This window comes from Lynx rufus, unplaced genomic scaffold (assembly GCF_022079265.1).
Source record: "Lynx rufus isolate CCGP_SWC_20201006 ecotype Redwood Valley unplaced genomic scaffold, mLynRuf1.p SCAF_2, whole genome shotgun sequence".
Taxonomy (NCBI): domain Eukaryota; kingdom Metazoa; phylum Chordata; class Mammalia; order Carnivora; family Felidae; genus Lynx; species Lynx rufus.
Genome location: NW_025814834.1, coordinates 72,328,693 through 72,348,941, shown reverse-complemented (window position 1 = coordinate 72,348,941; position 20,249 = coordinate 72,328,693). Strand labels below are relative to the sequence as shown.

At 36.5% G+C, this 20,249-nt stretch overlaps 1 protein-coding gene and 1 pseudogene across 1 annotated transcript in view; one reads left to right on the top strand and one right to left on the bottom strand.

Moving 5' to 3' along the window:
* PLA2R1 (phospholipase A2 receptor 1) overlaps positions 1-20,249 on the bottom strand; it is a 118,242-nt gene that overhangs the window by 15,657 nt on the left and 82,336 nt on the right. Inside the window, exons 15-22 of the mRNA XM_047084413.1 lie at positions 18,936-19,068; positions 18,312-18,347; positions 17,677-17,834; positions 12,373-12,437; positions 11,998-12,101; positions 10,027-10,166; positions 1,662-1,779; positions 155-282 (exon numbers count right to left, since the gene is read on the bottom strand). Coding sequence (XP_046940369.1) covers positions 155-282; positions 1,662-1,779; positions 10,027-10,166; positions 11,998-12,101; positions 12,373-12,437; positions 17,677-17,834; positions 18,312-18,347; positions 18,936-19,068 — 882 coding nt within the window. The remainder of the gene's footprint in view (positions 1-154; positions 283-1,661; positions 1,780-10,026; positions 10,167-11,997; positions 12,102-12,372; positions 12,438-17,676; positions 17,835-18,311; positions 18,348-18,935; positions 19,069-20,249) is intronic.
* LOC124515664 (60S ribosomal protein L17-like) lies at positions 5,210-5,754 on the top strand (annotated as a pseudogene).

Sequence of the window (20,249 nt, the reverse complement as noted above, 5' to 3'; positions counted from 1 at the left end):
AATGACATAATTACATTATTAAAAATTAATATAATAACAGACTAATAAAATTTATGCCTATAAAGTATAGGAAGTAAAAGAACACTTTAGTAAGTAAGTATTAAATAGGATCTCTTGCTAAAGTTTTTTCTAAAAATTAAATCTGAAAACTTACATTTATATCAAATGGAGACCAGTTAGAATATGCCACAGACTTTCCATTTAGCCATTTTTCATAATTACCATTTTGTAACCCTATCCACACATTAGTGGTCTGGCCAAAAAGATTCATAGTAATGAAAGCTAAAAAATAGAAATACATTATCAAATTTAATACCATATAAACCATTTGGGTAATCATCGAATTCTGTTTGTAGCTATGATTTTATTTAAATGACAGCAAAACTTAATTATGAATCAATTGTAGGAATTTGTTCTTACTAAGGTAATGCAGTCTCTTTCACTTTTGTTTCAGTTTAATTGATAGACATTAGCTAGCTAAGCCTGGGATTTCATCGTATCATTAACAAAACTATTTCCAGTGTTCATTCAATGCCTTTCTAAACAAAAGAAGATTTATCAACTCTACTTAAACTGAAAGTATACAATTGCCTAAATATCAAATAAAGGTGTACAGGTAAATCTAAAGGGATCTAAAAATTATACCATGCAGTTATTATAGAGTGTACCTCAGATTATTTCAGCCATTTTGCAATAAAGATCATAAATCTGCCCTATTTTTTTCCACTATTACTGGGGAGACAAAAGTCTTCAAAAATCAGCAGTTTATAAGCAATGCAATGTACTAACTTTTACAGATGTCATGATATAAACCTTATAGGTCAAACTGAAAATGTATGTGTCATCAGCTATATAATACATATGATGTTGATTTGGAAATGTTAGCATTTTGGGGGGACATTTTTATTTTATTATTTTATTTTTTATTTTTTTTAACGTTTATTTATTTTTGAGACAGAGAGAGACAGAGCATGAATGGGGGAGGGTCAGAGAGAGGGGGAGACACAGAATCCCAAACAGGCTCCAGGCTTTGAGCTGTCAGCACAGAGCCCGACGTGGGGCTCGAACTCACGGACCGCAAGATCATGACCTGAGCCGAAGTCAGCCGCTTAACCGACTGAGCCACCCAGGCTCCCCTGGGGGGACATTTTTATTTTTTTTTTTTTTTAATTTTTTTTTTCAACGTTTTTTTTTTATTTATTTTGGGGACAGAGAGAGACAGAGCGTGAGCGGGGGAGGGGCAGAGAGAGAGGGAGACACAGAATCGGAAGCAGGCTCCAGGCTCCGAGCCATCAGCCCAGAGCCTGACGCGGGGCTCGAACTCACGGACCGCGAGATCATGACCTGGCTGAAGTCGGACGCTTAACCGACTGCGCCACCCAGGCGCCCCTGGGGGGACATTTTTAAAGTTTATTTATTTATTTTGAGAGAGAGAGAAAAGGCGAGTGGGGGAGGAGTAGAGAGACAGGGGGAGAGAGAATCCCAAGCACTGTTAGCACAGAGCCAGATGCAGGGCTCTATCTTACAAACTGTGAGATCATGACCTGAGCTGAAATCAAGAGTTGGACGCTTAACCAACCGAGCCACTCAGGTGCCCCCATTTTAGTAGATATTGAAATAAAAATGGTTATTTTTGCCCGACTGAATATTGAATACTCTACCTTGCTCCACCTCATTTTCAATGGCGACCAGTGTGCCCCCTTCTTCAACACAGAAATCTTGAGCTGATGTCCAGTTCTTCCAATCCCTTGGGTCTTTGGGGATTTTCACCAAAAGGCACTTTAAAAAAAAGTCCAAAAAAGCATTCATTTCCGTATTTTTCTTAATGAGTTAAAAACCTTCCAAAGACACTGAGGATCAGTCTTTAGAATTCTTTATAATTTTCTTGAGCAGAAATGACTCATTTTTTTTTTCTTTGAGCTGCTCCAAAAATAGGAGAGTAAAACAGAAGACCAGCTTTTAGGGTAAGTCAATATCTTGCATGCATTTGTATCAGGCAGGAACAGAAACAAGGATGTGTTTTGTTCTGTAAGGTATCAGAATGATGTCTTTTGCTCAATGAAAAACAGTATTCCTTTTAAAAAGGAGCCAGCCTGTAGTGTGGTAGATTTAATTTTTAAAAATCCTGTAGGTAGCAATTAATAGCTTAGTTCAATTTTATTTACAAATACATTTCCTCACTTTAAGTGAGAGGGGAATACTGGGAAATCAAACCACAACAGGGACTTAAATTCACTAATTACTTGAGTTAGCTATGTGGTTTGTAAGTCCATGAGGAAGAGCCAGAAAAGAAAAAAATGAGCCCAGTTGGGAAAGAAGCAAGGGCAGGACCAAAGAAACCTAGGGAGGAGAAATAGATGGGACGGTGGCCAGCACTGTCAATGGGACACAAAAAGAAGGCTATGGGATTTTGCAGTGAGGGCTGATTTTTACTCATGAGAGAATCATGTCTGTGGCATGGCAGGGCTACTCATTATGGAGCGAGAAATGGAACAATAACCACTGCACAGGTCAGGTAGTGTTGAAGACACCACCCATCCGCAACCAAAGCTCAGTGAAATTTAAACATGTTAAATAGGGCCAGGTGGAGTCAGGGGGGAGAGAGAGATAGAAAAGAAAGGCTATAGTGGATCAGGCAATGTTCCAGAGACATCAGGAGAAACTGTATGCAAAGAATATTCTGTGTTGAATATTCTCTTGTCAATGAACATAGGCAACCCTGGTCATTGATAGGTTAGATCTCAAGATTTCACCACCCAGAAAATCCCAGTTACAAGATAATTCTAGGCTAGTGTGGAAGCCTGCACTTGAGAGAGCATCCTTCCTCATCCCCTTTTGGAATGACATCCTTCCTCATTCTTTAATTTCTATATTTTTCAGTCCCCCATCCTTTCCCCATCATCATAAACTCATTAAAAAGCAGAGACTAAATGTTGCTTTTTTTTGAACATCACAACAAAGAAGGTCCCCAGTAAATATTTATGGAACATTATAAAAGCCAATAGACCCCAAAATAGTTGTCAAACAACATTCTTAGGCTTTCTAGATTTAGTCCAATGGTTCTCAAAGGGCAGCATTCAATAATCTCTGGAGACATTTTTGATTGTCACAGCTTGATGTGGGAGCTTTGCTATTGGAATCTGGTGGGTAGGGTATAAGGATGCTATTAAGCATTCTATAACGCACAGGTCAGCCCCTCATAACAAAGAATTATTCAGCCCCAAATGTCAATAGTGCCCAGGTAATTCCTTTCAGAACTTGATCCTAATCATGTCACTCTTTAGTTTAAAACTATTAGGGATTTTCCAAAAAAATCAAAATAAAAATCTAAAAACTATAAGGGATTTTCCACTGTTCTTAGGATAAAAACCAGAAATCCTGATGTAGCCTGAAGTTGAATTACCAAATAAGAGAGGAAATACATTTTCAATTCTTCTGGTCCTCGTCACCTTGTTTGCTTCACAAAGAAATGGAATTGGCTTTAAAGGATTTTAATTTTATAGCAACTATTCTTTTATCTATTTCCTTTCATTTTGTCTCTTCTCTCTAATTACAAATTCCAAACAGTGGCACACACTAATTATTAGGCAGTCTTATCATTTAATGTGAATTCACCTTGCGTTCAGATAGTCACACTAATGAACCATTCATAAATACCAATGAACCTCATTGGTTTAGTTAGCTCAATAAATCTTTCTAGAAAACACACACACACATGCCCCCATCCCATCCCCCAACTCATCCAACCCCCCACATTTGACTCAGCCAAGATTTACTAGCTTGAGTATGAGAGTGTAGCCTATTACCACACTTCATTGTTTCAAAAAAAATTACTACCACACTTTGAAATGGTTGTCATTAGTAATTAAAGCAAAGCAGCAAGAAGACGTACAGCACTTTTAAATTGTTTATTTACTTACTAATTTGCAAAATGTGATCAAGGTTAAGGCATCTCTTATTACTGTGAATTAAGGATACCCTACTGTAATCCAAATGAGTTTTGAATACAAAATTCTTACCTTAAAATCATTTCCAGTTCAAAACTTGAAAATGGAATTTATGATCTTTCCCCCAAACTTGGTCCTTTTCCAGTATTCTTACTGACATTGAATGGCAAAGTCAGTCATACATTTATATAAGCCTGAAACCTGGGAGTCTCCTCACCTTCCCACCCTAGCCCCTCTTCAATCTACCATTTGGACATCCCATTTCTCAATGTCCTTCCCCCATTCCTACTGCCTCAAAGTCTCTGCCTTCACTATCTTACCTTGGATTATTACAATAGCTTCCCAACCACTCTTAGAACCTTCATCATCCTTGCCTCTCTCCAGTCTGTCTTTGCCATTGCAGCATGAATGATTCTTTTTCAAAACTCATTCCTGATCATGTCCTTCTTTAGGTAAAACCCTTGAGGCATTTCTCATTGTTCTTAGGATAAAAACCAGAAACTCTTTTTTATTTCACTTTTCACATTCTAGTTCTTTATGCTTCCTTTAGTTTCTTCAATAGATTACATCCCCTCTCACCACAGGACCTTAGCACATGCTATACTCCCCTGCTTTTAATGCTTCCTGTCCTTCTGACTACGTCAGTCATGTTCTCCTGTTATATACTTTAATAGAACTATGTAAGTCTTCTTCATCATATGTGTCACAGTTATAAATTAGAGGTCTTTTCCTGAGTGATTTACTAATGTTTGTTTCCTCTCTAGTCTGTAAGCTCCAAAAGAGAAGGGATTTTGTTTGTTTTTCCTCACCATAAAATTACCAACATCCAACATAGCTAAGTGAATGAATGAATAAAGTGCTAATAATATTAATAATTAAGAGAGTGTTTTTTTTAAGGAAAAGCTATGTTGTGCATGAAATCAAATTTTGGCTAATTCCAAAGTAGATGGTGCAAAGCAGGCATTAGTACTCGACCCAGATCCCTGGATAAAGATGTGTGAGTGGAAGCATAAGAATTAATCTAATATAAACACAAGCCCATGCACACTTAGCATTTTTCCTGCCTATAGCTCTGCTGTGACAAGTATCTTCGATGACTCACTCTTCTGGAAGTAATCCCAGGTCAGGACTCATATATCATCAAACACAGAGAAAATAATTTATAAAACATTAGAAAAGATGCTTAACTTCTGGTATCTCAGTTTTAAAACTCTTAAAGGTGACTTCCTCTTCCTGTAAGCTGCCTGAGGTGATCTTTGAAAATGGTTGACTATTCACTTGACCCAGACAATCTGACAAAATCATGCAAATCAAGAGGCTCAAATATTCATGTTCACTTTAAGAACACACATGAAACTGCCCAGCCCATCAAGGGTATGCATATCTGAAAAGCCACCAAGTATCTGAAAAGTATTTGCAGAAGCAATGTGTTCAATTCCGATGCTACAGTTGTGGAGTTGGTAGGTGTGCCCAGGCCAAACAGTGGGGCTGGACACAGGGCCAGTGGCCCAAAAAAGAATTTTTGCTGCACATGCTTAAAAATGCAGAGAGGAATGCTGAACTTAAGGGTTTAGATGGAGATTCTCTTGTCATTGAGCACATCCAGGCAAACAAAGCCCCCAAGATGTGGCATAGAACTTACAGGGCTCATGGATGAACCCGTACATGAGCTCTCCCTGCCACACTGAGATGATCCTTATTGAAAAAGAGCAGATTGTTTGTTTCTAAACCAGAAGAGGAGGTTACACAAAAGAAAAAGATATCCCAGAAGAAAGTGAAGACACAAAAACTAATGGTTGGGAGTTAATTCTGCATAAAATAAATGCAAATAAAAGTAAAACAAACAAACAAACAAGCCTCTTATAGGTGGATAGTCAACCAACTAGATTTTTTTTCTTAGAGATAACCAATAAAAATGAGCCATAGAAAATTGACAAACAAGAAGCAAAATTTAATGAGATATAACATATCGGTGCTCATTCAGAACTGTGAAGTGAGTAATGTCTGTCATTGCTATCTCCCAGTTTTCCTTCTGTAACTTTGTTAATCAGGGAAGCCATCCCCACAGGGCTCTCCTCCTCTCCATTATCAATCCTCTTTCTAATGATCTGATAAACCCACTTATTCCAAGGAGTACATGACAAATGAGGCAATCTCAGAAATAAAGAAAATTAAAAAATAAAGAGTCAAGGCAAACGAGTGAGACTCCAGTGATTTTAGACATTACTATGCAAAGGAAGGTGTGGTGGGTGGGGACACTTGAGCACCCTGTAACATTACTCTGTAAAAGATCCTTTCTTAGGAAGCCTGCTGTGACAGTATCTTTATTAGTCAATTCCTCTGAATGATTCAAAGACTAAGTCGTGCAGCTCTCCTATTGCTGGGCAAATATTGGCTGTGCATTAGAATAACCAAGGGAACTTTTAAAAAACACTGATGCTTAGATCCAATGCAGATCAATTAAATCAGAATCTTTAGGATGTCACCTGCACCTTGACATTTTTAAAAAGCTAACATGGCAATTCTAAATATTTGATCAGGGCTGTGAACCACTAATCTAACTGTTAGTTATCAATAAAGTTTTTTTTTTTTTTACTTTGAGCTACACAAGGATGTTTTAATCCTGCTCCAATCCTGCTTCAGAAAGCCTTTCTCCTCTCATGTATGTGTTTGTGCTTTACTCACTCCCCTTCTATTCCTTTCAAAGGAAGTATTCACTTACTCTGTTGCCCTGGGTCTGTTCCCCGGTTACTGCTACCATGCCTCTGTACATATATACTCAATATGTTTACACAGGAGAAAACATCAACTAGAGTTAAGCTGTGCAGATAAAGAAGTTTGGGGGGAGGATAATAGCCAAGGGCTGAACCAAAAACAAATATTGAGAGTTTCTAAGAATTATTTCTCTAGTGCCAAGGATTTGATTTGCTGTTAATTTCCTTAAAATACCCTCCTTTGTACATGGGAGAAGTTATGATTAGTAACTGGAACAGTTGTCCGCATGCTTTGGGGTTGCTCACTGTCTGCATCGAAAATGTGACTTTGAGACAAGATATGCATTCCTTTGTGTCTGTCCCATATAGAGCACTCCAGGATGCATCTGTTTTAATAGTTGCAAGGTAGAAAAATTAACTAAAAATGGACCAAAACCTTAAGAGCTAAAACCATAAAGTTCTAGGAAGAAACATAAGAGGTAAATTTTAATGACCTTGGGTTTGGCAAACTATTCTTAGATATGACACCAAAAACATGAGTAAAAAGAGAAATTAGATAAATTGGACTTCATTAAAATTAAAACTGTTGTGTATCAAAAGACATTAGAAAAGGCAACCTACAGAATGGGAGAAAATACTTGCAAAACATGTATCTGATAGGGGCTTAATTTCTAGAATATATAAAGAACTCCTACAACTCAACAATAAAAAGACAACCCAAATGAAAACAAAGGACTTGAATGGACATGTTTTCCAAAGGCAATATACAAATGGTCAGTAAGCACATGAAAAGACACTCAACATCCTTAGCCATTAGGCAAATGTAAATCAAACCATAATGAGATTAACTCTAGACATGCACTAGGATGCATGCAAAAAGATAGCTAATAACAAGTGTTGTTAAGGATGTGGAGAAATTGCTAGCATACGTTGCTAGCAGGCTTGTAAAATGGTTCAGCCATGTATGTGAAAAACATTTTGCTGGTTCTTCAAAAAGTTAAACACAGAATTAGTACATGATGTAGCAATTCCATTCCTAGGTGTATATCCAAAAGAAGTGAAAACAGGGACTCCAGCAGATACCTGTATGCCAATGGTCATTGAAAATTTATTAACAATAACCAAAACGTGGAAACAACCCAAGTCCATCAACAGATGAATGGCAAAACAAAATGTGGTGTGGAATATTAGTTAGTCATAAAGAGGGATGAAGTTCTGATACACATTATAATATGGATAAACAGTGAAAACATTATTCAAAGAGAAATAAGCCAGAAAAAAAAGGACAAATATTGTATAAATTCACTTACATGAAATATCTAGACAGGCAAATTCATAGAGATAGGAAACAGATTAGAACTTACCATGGCTAGAGGAATGGGGAATTGGGAGTTATTGCTTAATAGTTACAGGGTTTCTGTTTGGGATGATGATAAATTTTAGAAATAAAGGGGATGGTTGAATAACATTGTGAATGTAATTATTGCCACTGAATTGTACATTTAAAATGGTAAAAATGGCATATTTTATTTTAAATATATTTTACCACGGTAGAATAGCTATAAAAAGAACTAATTGTTAAAGGTTTTAATTGAAGACTTAGTTATACTCAGTGTTCTATTGAATACTTGCTACATTTCTTATATTGAAATGTATAAATTACTTGTAACTGGTAGATTTTATAGTTTGGGAAAATAGGAATCAGGCAGAAAGTATTAACTATTAAAAATGTACCTCAATACCATATAAAGTTTTAGAAAACCACTATATTTTAGAAGATATCTCAGTGCCACCAGATTGACTGTATCATGGGGCTAAACTGATCTAGTAATTTAAGAATTCTTATATGAAGTGGCAACTGTAGGAAAAAGACAAGACTACTTGACTCGAGGTCAGAAAACCTGAGGTTGATTCTCAACCTGACACTTATTTGCTGTGAACTTCCAGAAAAAGCACACAATGTTACCAGTCTTGGTCTTCTTGTGTATAGGATGGGATAATAATTCTGTGTATTTAAAGAATTGAACAAAATAAGAAATATATCTTTTAAATCAGCCAGCAAAAACTCTTAGCCACAAGGTTGAAGAAACCCAAATGTCATCAGTGGGTGAGTGGAAAAACAAAATGTGGTACATACATAAAATGGAATATTATTGTCTCAAAAAGGAAGGAAATTCTGACACATGCTCTAACATGGATGAACTTGGAGGACGTTCTGCTTAGTGAAATAACCCACTTACAAAAGATCAAATAACGTACAACTCTACTTATCCTCAGTGTCTGAAGTAGTCAAATTAATAGAAACAGAAAGCAGAATTATGGTTGCCAGGGGCTGGGAGAGGGGAAATGAGGGGTTGTTGTTTATTGGATTTAGGGTTTCAGTTTTACAAGATGAAAAAGGTCAGCAGATTCATTGCACAACAATGTGAATATACTTAACACTACCTCACTAAACACTTAAAAATGGTTAAGATGGTAAATTCTATATTATGTGAATTTTACCACAATTAAAAAAATCAGTGCCAAATATGTAGTAAGTGTTCAACAAATACGTGTAAAATCCCAGTGGCCCCATATCACAAATTAACAGTGAACGGAAGATCATAAAGGAGAGAAGGCTCTGCCAATATAACTGAATATACAGATTGAAAACTGGCTGTCAACAAAGAGCAATTTCATATTAACATATAAAATTATGACACAGTTTGGGTTTTTCCATTATCAAAGAATTAAACTTTTATAATTTGGGATGCATTTTAATTACTTCCACACCTAAGGCCTATAAAGTTATTTTATTATAAAACATAATAGAGTGGAGAAAAATTCTTGGCCTTAATTGGAGGCATTATCAGAAATAATAAATCTGGTTTACAATATCCCCACTGGCAATTTTTTTTTTTTTTTTAATTTCAATTCTGCATGGAAGCACCAGCTTTATGAGGCTCAAGATGACATTATTAGTGGGTCAATTCACACAGCGGGCAGAGCTCTATGCCAGCTCCAGGCAGGGAAGACACAAAAGAAAGGGAGGATGGAGTCTGTGCCCTCTGGAGTTGACAGCTCATTTGGGGGCAGGGCCTAGTTACACACACTCATATGCATCACGCCTAATGAAACAGTTATACAGCACAATGAAGGATTGTGAGCAAAAACAATATACAAATGAAGGGTGGTGTCAAGGCTGTTTCTTTATTCCAAGAGATTGCCCCTACCTTGAAAACCTCAAATCTCTTGAAAGCTGTGACAAAAAAATTCCAGGTCCAATGGACAACTCCTGGTTTTTCAAAGCCATACCTACTTTTTAAATTACGTTCTAAAATGTCTACAAGAGAGAAACACAGGCAACTTTTTGAAAATGAGTTTACCTTATAGTTAATATATAGCCATCCTTTGGGACATGTTCCATGTTGTTTTGGGATATCTTTCTCTTTCTCTATGAGCCAAACCTTCTTTCGCTTACAGATGCTAGGCATAGAAACTGAACACTCTTCACTAGCCCAGAGTCCTGGAGGAGTAAATGAGTTAGAGATGACCTGAAATAATGGTGACTCTTTGTAAGCATTCTCTGTGTATCACATTTTTATGACTGCTAATGGTTTATCATAATTTTTTTAATCTAGAAATTGGACTAAACTGCTAACAGAGTTCTCTCGTGGCAACAGCAAACTGGTCAGGGTGCTAAATCAGTAATTCTAATTTGAGAATGTATGAATTTCGCAAATGCCAAAAAAAAGAAAAAATGCCCCAACTAACTGAAATATTACAGTTGAAATCACAGAACTGATTAAAGTGCTGAGAATATTTAACTTGGTTAACAGAAGAATGCAGAGTAATATTTTTGTTTTAAAATATTCAATTTCAATATAAAGAGAAACAAGATTCTAAAACAATAGATGATCATTTCTAATTTCTAATTCTTTAGAAAATACACAATGTAGAAAAATTAACTCTGTAACTTCTAAGAAAGAAGCACTTTTCAACACGCACCCTTAAACAAAACAGGCACACATAGACATGCCCTCAGGAAGATACATCCCAAAGTCCTTAGCCTCCTGTAAAATGTATTTTAATTTAGAAGAGCTATATTTTCAGAGTAAAGGTTATAGAATGCATTTCATTAGCATTCGAGTTATAAATCCCAGAATAGGGCAGGGAGGCATGTAAATTGCAAAGGCAGGTTTCAGTTTTCTAGTGAGGGATATGAACCAAAAAAAAAAAAAAAAGGCATTTTGAAGGAGGGGCTGGCATGCTATTTTCAATGCAGAGTAGCTGCTAGTCTTCCAGAATCACAAAACAGCCTTTCTGTAGGCTGTTGTGACACCTGCTGGCAAAAGAGAGCTGATTAACAACGTGGTTTTTCCTTTCCTTTCTCTGCAGACACCCTTCCACCAAGGATTGCTTTCCGTGCTTATCCCTCTCCTGCCTTGATGCACAGGTTCACTATGAATCTGTTAAGAGTCAGGAACATAATTACCTTTTATAGGATAGAAAGAGTGGGGTGAATATGAGTGGACAATGAACCCAAATAACTTTGTACTGATAAATTAAAAAAAAAACCCACCCATCTTAAACGTACATGTATTTCTAAATCCAACTTGGAGACAGTTGGTATTCTATGGCAAGAAACAGTTAATGACAGGCATTAAAAAAATAATTCAATGAAAATCTTTCTTTTTTTTTTTTATTATTTTTTTTTTTAATTTTTTTTTTCAACGTTTATTTATTTTTGGGACGGAGAGAGACAGAGCATGAACGGGGGAGGGGCAGAGACAGAGGGAGACACAGAATCGGAAACAGGCTCCAGGCTCTGAGCCATCAGCCCAGAGCCTGACGCGGGGCTCGAACTCCCAGACTGTGAGATCGTGACCTGGCTGAAGTCGGATGCTTAACCGACTGCGCCACCCAGGCGCCCCTGAAAATCTTTCTTAAATGGGAAAGTGGAAGTAAATTTCATAGAGGGTAAAGTTCTGGCCAAATATAAACTGAATATTAAGAAGAGATTTTAAAAATGAGCCCATATTGACATTTTATAGAGAATAGTATTTGTCAGGTATATTTTTGATCAGTGTCAATGGGCCTATTTCTGGTGCCATTTTGGTTCATGAGGAATGACTTATCTGGTTGTAATTCATTTTCAAGAACATGAACACATGGAATTAACTGTAGGGATGACCATCCTTAAACCTTAAGACTGATGAAACGAAACACATTCAACTAAAAAGCAAATTAGCCAAATAAAACCTTTTCACTGAACTAATGCAATGAAAAGGAGACTTCAAGCCTCCTGAAAACTATCAGTTTGTATTATAAACCCCAAAATGGATGAGTAAAATAACCTGTTAGGGATGAAATGAAGCCACATCTCTGGCTCTGATTATTCATAGATCCATCTCTTCCCTTGTCCCAGTTTTGGTATGTTACTGGCGTTCCATCTCTCCAGCTGTAGGAAAATGGAAAAATTTAGGGTCTTCTCTTTTTCTGTATGTCCAGTCTCCAAACACCATTCTTGAAGTTCTGGGGTATGGACTGAAGGCATAATGTTTTACTAAATTAAAAAAATACTCATGTCTTTGGTTAGAGAAATGAAAATTTATGAGTTAAAGATAATGTTTGAAGGCTATTCAACAAATTGATCACTAAGATCTAGTCCAATCATTCTGCAAATAAAACCTGTCAAACAAAATAAAATGCAAATTGATCTAGGTCCATACCGAAATTCATCATTGGCTCTTTCTTCTTGAAGTCCAATCCACCAATTTATACCATACTTTGATAGCTATTAAAAAAAAAAAAAGAAAGAAAATGTCAGCGTTTATTCTACTTGTTTTCCCTTTTCACTATTAAGATTAATGGGGTTGCTGTTAATAGCTTTCTATTCTTTAGTATTTTACCCAATTATCTAAAGAAGAGTACACTAGGCCTAGCATCTTCAGAGAACCTGAAACTTCATTATCTTAAAATATTCTCTCCTCATTATGAAGGGAAATTGGAATCAAATATTGAAAATCTTTCTTACAACTTTCCCTATGTATTTAAAAGTACATTTTCTAACTTTAATAATAGGGCTTTAAAAAGTAATATTGTAAAGTAAAATAGGACTCCTTTTTTTCCCTAAAAATTTAGTGTTTTATCATCTCAGCAGTTTATAGAAGTTTACTGCCTGTGCCATGCTGTTTGAAAACAATCAAGGCACAAAGACATCAATAGTAAAAAAGATTTTGAATTTTTGGCATTAGTCTGATTGTTAAGCTTTTAAACTGAGTCATAGCATGCTCCCCATTTAAATAGACACAATATAGGACAAAGGAATCTGACAGAACTTCCAGTGTTTCACAATCAGAAAATTATTAATATATTTTAATGATATTGTACCATTATTTATCAGACAGATCCCAGTACACTAAAGTCTAAAATGAAACCCCATGTTCACACATGTGTGCATGGACATGTACATACATTATGGCAAATATAATACCGGACTGATGACCCTGGAAATTGAAATTCCCTCTTTAACTATAAAAGAGGAAGAGGCCGTAAGAATTTCTCTAAGACTTCTAAATCAATATACTGTATTGTGTGTGTGCTCAGTGTGTGTGTGTGTGTGTGTGTGTGTGTGTGTGTGTGTGAAATGTAACTTAATTTTTAAGCTAAAAGCCTGTTAATTTGAAAGCATTGCATATTTAAATTTGCACTTCATTTCTTCTGTAAAAATTGGAGAATACACCTTAAGATATATTTTTTTCCCCACAGAATTTTGGGTCATCATACAACAGAACCTAACAACTCTCTAACATTCTAATTTATAAACAGGTATTTTTACTCCTTGAATAGTGTGGCTGTCTGCTATATCAGCAATTTGAGAATAATGTAAGATGGAGCAACTATAATTTGGGGTCCCTGAGGTGTTGTTTCATGGACATGTTCTTACATGCTGAATTTAGATTCCTTTTGTCAAGCTTTGGAATGGGTCCATTGAGACTGGCTGTGAACTCAGTAGGAGAACCACAACAATTTCATTCAATCTAAAGAGGTCTCACGTGCAACAATAGTGGAAATCACAGGCTGATTGTTCACTGCCCCAATTAGGGACCTCTAAAGAGAAATTATACCTACTGCATCTTAAGTGACATATTTATTACCACTTCAATTACAGCGTGGTAATCCTCTATATGGCACACCACAACCTGTTGGGATACGGAATAGAGCTGCAAGCAAGAAGGACAAGCTAGAAGCTAGGGTGAAAAATGCATGGTGAAAAATAGATGTTTTAAATTTTAGCTTAGGTATAAATTCACAACAATAGAAGACTTATTAATATTCTTTCCTATAAAGAAATGTGATATGACCACAGATTTCATAACATCAACTATGTTTTGTGACAGCCATTATAGATAGCATCATATGGGAAGAATACTTATAAAAAAATACAGCACCAGCTAATATAATCTACAAAGTAATTAATCTACAATATAATACAAGGATGAATGGCCTGTCATCTCTTCAAATGTTTCCATCAAAAATACCAAAACCAAGTTATTTTAAGGTTTTTAAAACATCATATTTTGGTGGCTGACTAATAGACTTGATATATTTTTGTTAGAAGTATTTAGACATGAACTTATAAAAATAAGAGTAAATTTCAATTTTGACATGCAAATATTGCACAACACAGCATAAAATGTTAGCTGAGTGGACTATTTGGCTAGTAGTTCATGTTAAACAATTCCCACAGTGCTATGGCTTTTTACTTTTTTGGCATTAATTTAACCCAACAAGATGGTTCAAAAAAGAAGTACTCAAAAATTCACTCTCATCATGCCTGTGGTATTCCGTTATTCAAAGAGAAAATACTGACTAACCACATTTCCAAGATAGAAACACTGTAAAAAAAAATTCTTCAGATTTTAAAAACTGTATCCAGCTTTCTTTTTCAATAGTTCTTTTACTTTCCAATTGTTATTTTTGTTCTTCACATTTCTAAGTTACTACTCTTTTAGGGAAACTATACAACACATATGGAATATTAAAAATATTTAATTAGTATTGTGATTCTTCCTGCACTAATAGGATGAGTGTGCCACAAAAGTGAGTGGTATGACCTCGACATGTTTAGTTCACCATCCTGGCATAAAGTAGCTTCTGAACTGACTCCTTCTAGTAGGACCTTTGTAGATATGGAGTTTCTCGCTCATGAACTGTAAATGGTCACCATAAATACCACTACTCTCACCACCACCAAAAAGTGCCTAACACAGCCACAATATTATGCAATAATAAGAACTGTTTTGGAAACCTATAGTTTTCTTCTTTTTAAATTGATACCTTTCCCCTTAGCTCTCTTGCGCCTATTTCAATCTGCACATTTTATACCATCCAGTAATTTTCTTTTGTGGTGTTAGATCAGTCAGCCGCTCACCCGTGATACTGACAGGGCAATTTATAACAACATGGTCTCAGGCTGGGTAACAGTTTTGCCATATAAGATACCATAAGGTTTGTGTGGTTTGAGATCACACTAGATTTAGCCCTCAACTAGTATCATAGCGCTAGGTATGACTTCTCAAACAACTAAACCGATGGGTTTTATTATTCCCTTCTATGGGAGGTATTAACTCTGCCATCCCCAACTGGCTTCCCAAACACTAATAATTGGGAGGTTGAATTAAGGGAAAGGTGAAGGTAGAAGACCTGCAGATGTTTCCAGGAGAGCTAAGCTCATTGGAAAGATCAAAGAAGTCTTTCATTGCTCATGTCTGGGACAGAGCTGGCACCATCTTTTGGAGAGGGATTTTAGAACTAGCATTTTAATATAATGAAGACATTGTGCGCTTATATCCCTCCCATGGCTCTGCTCTGCTGCAAGCAGAGGGTTTTAAAATGACACCATAAGTCAGATGGCCTGGGTTCACTTTCAGATTCCACCACTCAGCTGCTGTGCAAGTAACCAAGTTACTTCACCTCTTTGGAGTTTCAGCTTCCTCATCTGTAAAATGTACTAATAATAGACTTCCCATAGATAGTCCTTGGAAAGATTAAATGCCATTAAACATTAATACTTAGCACAGTGCCTGACACTGTTACAGTAAGTACTGGCCAAATATCAGTTCCCTTTGAGACATACACTTTGTCATGTCAGAGGATGGATTGGTTTTCAGACATTGACCTGATGTCTTGTTATTGCCACCAGGAATCTGCTGTCTTGTTAAAGAAACAAACATATTTTATGACATCATGTTAATACTTAACATTATGGTTTTGGCTTGAGTGTTCCATTTGTGGGAGAGGAAAGGTGGTAAAAATAGTGCACAAAATAGTGGGGAACATCATGTTCTAGCGATTGGTCTATCACTGAGTCTGTGGGACTGTGAGGTTGTCATCGAATATCCCTGTTGTTCAGCTTTTTCCATCACAAATCAGTAGTGGTCTTGACCTACGTACACCTCACAGGCTCCTGTGCATCAAACAGGATTATAGAAATGGAAAAGCTCCATGAGCTGTAAGGGAAGACATTTCTCTTACAACCCAAGGATGCTTTAAATATAGAGCTTCATTTTAACAATCAACTTACAAACATATGAAAAGATGATAGCTCAACAAAGGATTCCTGGTGATCATGAAATAATGTTAAATTATGGAAAAGAAAAAAAGTCTTTTCCTTACTTTCAAAGATTTCCTAAGGAAAACTGGGAGTGAGGTTTCTCCCCTTAATGTCCCCTTGGTAATTTCTACATATTGCTCCCTTTTCACTTATTATTACTTCCAGTTTTATTTATTTATTTATTTATTTATTTATTTTTAACGTTTTATTTATTTTTGAGACAGGGAGAGACAGAGCATGAACAGGGGAGGGTCAGAGAGAGGGAGACACAGAATCTGAAACATGGTCCAGGCTCTGAGCTGTCAGCACAGAGCCCGACGCGGGGCTCGAACTCACAGACCGCGAGATCATGACCTGAGCCGAAGTCGGCCACTTAACCGACTGAGCCACCCATGCGCCTCAAGTTTTTTTTTTAAAAACAGAGTCTGTATCTCATTTTTGTGTTTTTGACATTATGTCTTTGACAAATATCACAATCCCCGACACTTACCTTAATAAATACTTAATAAGTAATACTTAAAAAATACTTAATAAACACTTACCTTAATAAATGCTTGGTGAAGAAACACAAGGAAAACATATACTATTCCTGGCAGTCTGTTTCATTATTTAACAGGTTTTGGATGCCTTTCCAATTAGCCTAGCTCCTCAAAGATTGTCTAAGTCTTTGTTTTACATTGAAATGGAAAACCACTCCCTATCGTTTTCTGAATATTGAGTCTTTAGAGTCTTATAAATATTGTACTCTTGTAAGTAAAATTCAGAACTTTTTTTTTTTAATTTTTTTCAACGTTTTTTATTTATTTTTGGGACAGAGAGAGACAGAGCATGAACGGGGGAGGGGCAGAGAGAGAGGGAGACACAGAATCGGAATAAAATTCAGAACTTTAAATCAGCCATGTGCTCTCCCCACCCTCTCCCCAGTATACCATGTCTCTCATTTGTGCTTTATTTTCTCCCATTCAATTTATCTATTTGTCTTTTTCTAAACTATTTTCTAATGCTATGTGCTTATATTGATTATGGTCTTTCTTCTCAGACTAGATTATAAGCTTCACAAGGGCAGGAATTTTGGTCTGTTTTAATCACTGATAGAGCCCAAGTCCTTCAAAGAGTAGACTCCGAATAAATATGTCCAGAATGACTGAATGACCCTCACTAAAACAATAAAGCCCTACTTACTCATACTGATGCTACTAAGAATCAAGAAAAGTGATATGATGACCAACATAGTAAGCCTGTGTTTCCATTATTTTCTCTTAATCCCTATACAAAAAAGAAAAACAATTCTTAAAAAACCTGTGGCTTTTAATGAAACTTAAATAAATGTCTGAAATTAAAAAAAAAAAAAAATCCTCCCAAAGACCGAAGAAGGGGCTAAGCTCTGAATCTCTCATGGTTAATTATACTGAAATACCGCTCTTATTTTGCTGAGGATAAATTCTTGCTCGTGTGCAGAATGAATTGTGAGAAGATCACCACGTAGCCAGCCACAGACAAACTCAAAGGAGGACCATTCTGCAGCATAGGTATGAAAAAGATACTCTGCATCCTGATAAAAGAGCCAGGGTGCATCTGAAAAACAACAAGACCAAAAAAACAAAAACCAATACAAATCATGCAAAAACTATTGACTGATATAATGCAGACTTAATAGGATATGTTATGATCGACCCCAAATTTGTAATTCAGTTGCTTAGCATTAAAAACAATGTTTGCATTTACATATACATAAATATTTTTACATACACATAACTCAGCATATAATTTGCTTAATTTCCTTGGTATATCTAAGAAAACTACATTTGTATTCCAAGGTCTGGGATAAATGCATATTTTAAAGTCACATGTCATGAAAAGAGTGTTAAGCTATAATACTAATCTTTAATCATATTTAATGACTTTTATTAATTTGATTATTAGTTACTTTGAGCAAATTAGTTCTGGATTGAAATAAGAAAAGAGAGGCTCGATTGGAGGACTGTAATAATACAGTAATTGTATATGATAGCAGGTAGTTAGAAATTGAAGAACCGCCAGGATAGCTCTTACCGTACTGGTACCAGGGTGGAATCTTGGGTCTCACATCTGCAAAGTGAAAACAAGCCACCTTGAGGGACATTTCTTCACAAGTGCGCCAACTCTGAAGTACTTCAGCTCTAAACACAACATCTTGGACTTTGCTCTTTAAAAGAGCATTTAAAAACCAGGTACTTTTGTGCTGTCTGAAATATGGTTAGTTCTCAAACCTGAAAAGGAGGCTCAAGAGAGGCCTCTGATTAAAGAAGAAAGGATGTGAGCACTTGTCAAGGGCCTACTGTGTGGCACACACTGTGGCGGGTGTTTTCTCTTACTCATTTGACAAGTGATTTGGTTTGCTTGTCATGTCACAGTGACATTTCTTCCAGACTGTACTTGAAAAATATCATATTCCACAATACAGTTGGTTATCTTTGTTTCCCATTAACTAAATTAGCGTACTGCCGTGGTGTCACCTTTTCTCATTCCCCTACGATGCATCCTTTGCTCAACTCGTGCAATTTGGTTCATCACAAGGGTTGTTAGTACTGTAGACCAGGATGCTTACATTTTAGATTTCTGTAACTCTTCACTTGGAAAAGTGCTATGGATTATTAGAAAGCAAACACATAGTAAAGATCTTATTACTATTTTTACCTCTTGGAATCTTGCATATCCATTCACGTTTGGAACCACAGTGCAAGGGCAGCAATGTTTTATTTGCTTTATAAATAGCACAATTTCTTGCATCTTCTCCAAAATAAGTATTGTCTAAAAATGAAGAGACAACCTGCAGCAGATCAAGTTCATTATTTCTTAATGATGATCCCCCACAAAAAGTTTCTCTGTAAATAAATCACAATAGGCTTCTGGAGGAAGCTTAAGAAATGTCTGGATAAGATTGCATTTAGGGGCGCCTGGGTAGCTCAGTCGGTTAAGCGGCCAACTTCGGCTCAGGTCATGATCTTGTGGTCTGTGAGTTCGAGACCCGCGTCGGCTCTGTGCTGACAGCTCAGAGCCTGGAGCCTGTTTCAGATTCTGTGTCTCCCTCTCTCTGACCCTTCCCCGTTCATGCTCTGTCTCTCTCTGTCTCAAAAATAAATAAACGTTAAAAAAAATTAAAAAGATTGCATTTAAAGGTTGTCCCACATTTGCAAAGAACAAGCTAACCAAATTAGCATTTTTCCTTAAGGATGCTTTTTTCCTAAAAAGAAGCATGCTATTCCTTTCTCCAGAGAGAACAAATCAGGTGCATGCTCCCTTCTGAGGTTGTACTGTTGTCTCACTGGCTGCAATAGGCTTGTCCTGGGACCCTGGGTAAACTTCTGAAAGGCTCTGATCTGTCAGATTTGAGTCCCTTCTGTGATGTAGATTCTTTTGCATGTATGCTAAGCTTTTCGTCTTCAGTCACTAAATTTTAATTCATCACTGGCTTTAATTGGGAAACGATCCACACTTTTCATGAATGATCGTGTATAGGGATATGAAGTAAAGATTCATTCTTCTCAATGATTTAATGGCTACCTGACAGAAGAATGGATGGACCACAAGTAAAACTGGAGCAAAAATTTGGGAAAAAGAGGATGTTTGAAACGTAATACTCCTCTTCAAACATGTACACAATCATACAGTAACTCATCTAGCTTACATGTATGTAAGCTCAGATTCAGGCAATGGTGTGCATTTGAATATTTGTTTTGTCTAGTAGGGAGTGGTGGTGAGGAACTCAGTGCACTGCTTCATGGCTTTATCTCATTTATTCTGAACCAAATTGTTCCTCTCTATTACTAATAAGACTGTTTTACTAAAACAAAAGGAAGCATTCTCAACCTCTACATGGCACATTTAATTTTTCAAGTGCCACATTGACATTAATCACCCAAGTGTGCCATATGGTGGCTGCCATTTATGTAGCAGGCGGACTCTGCTAAGTTCCTTCCACTCTCTGGGCCTCAGTTTCTTTGACAGCAA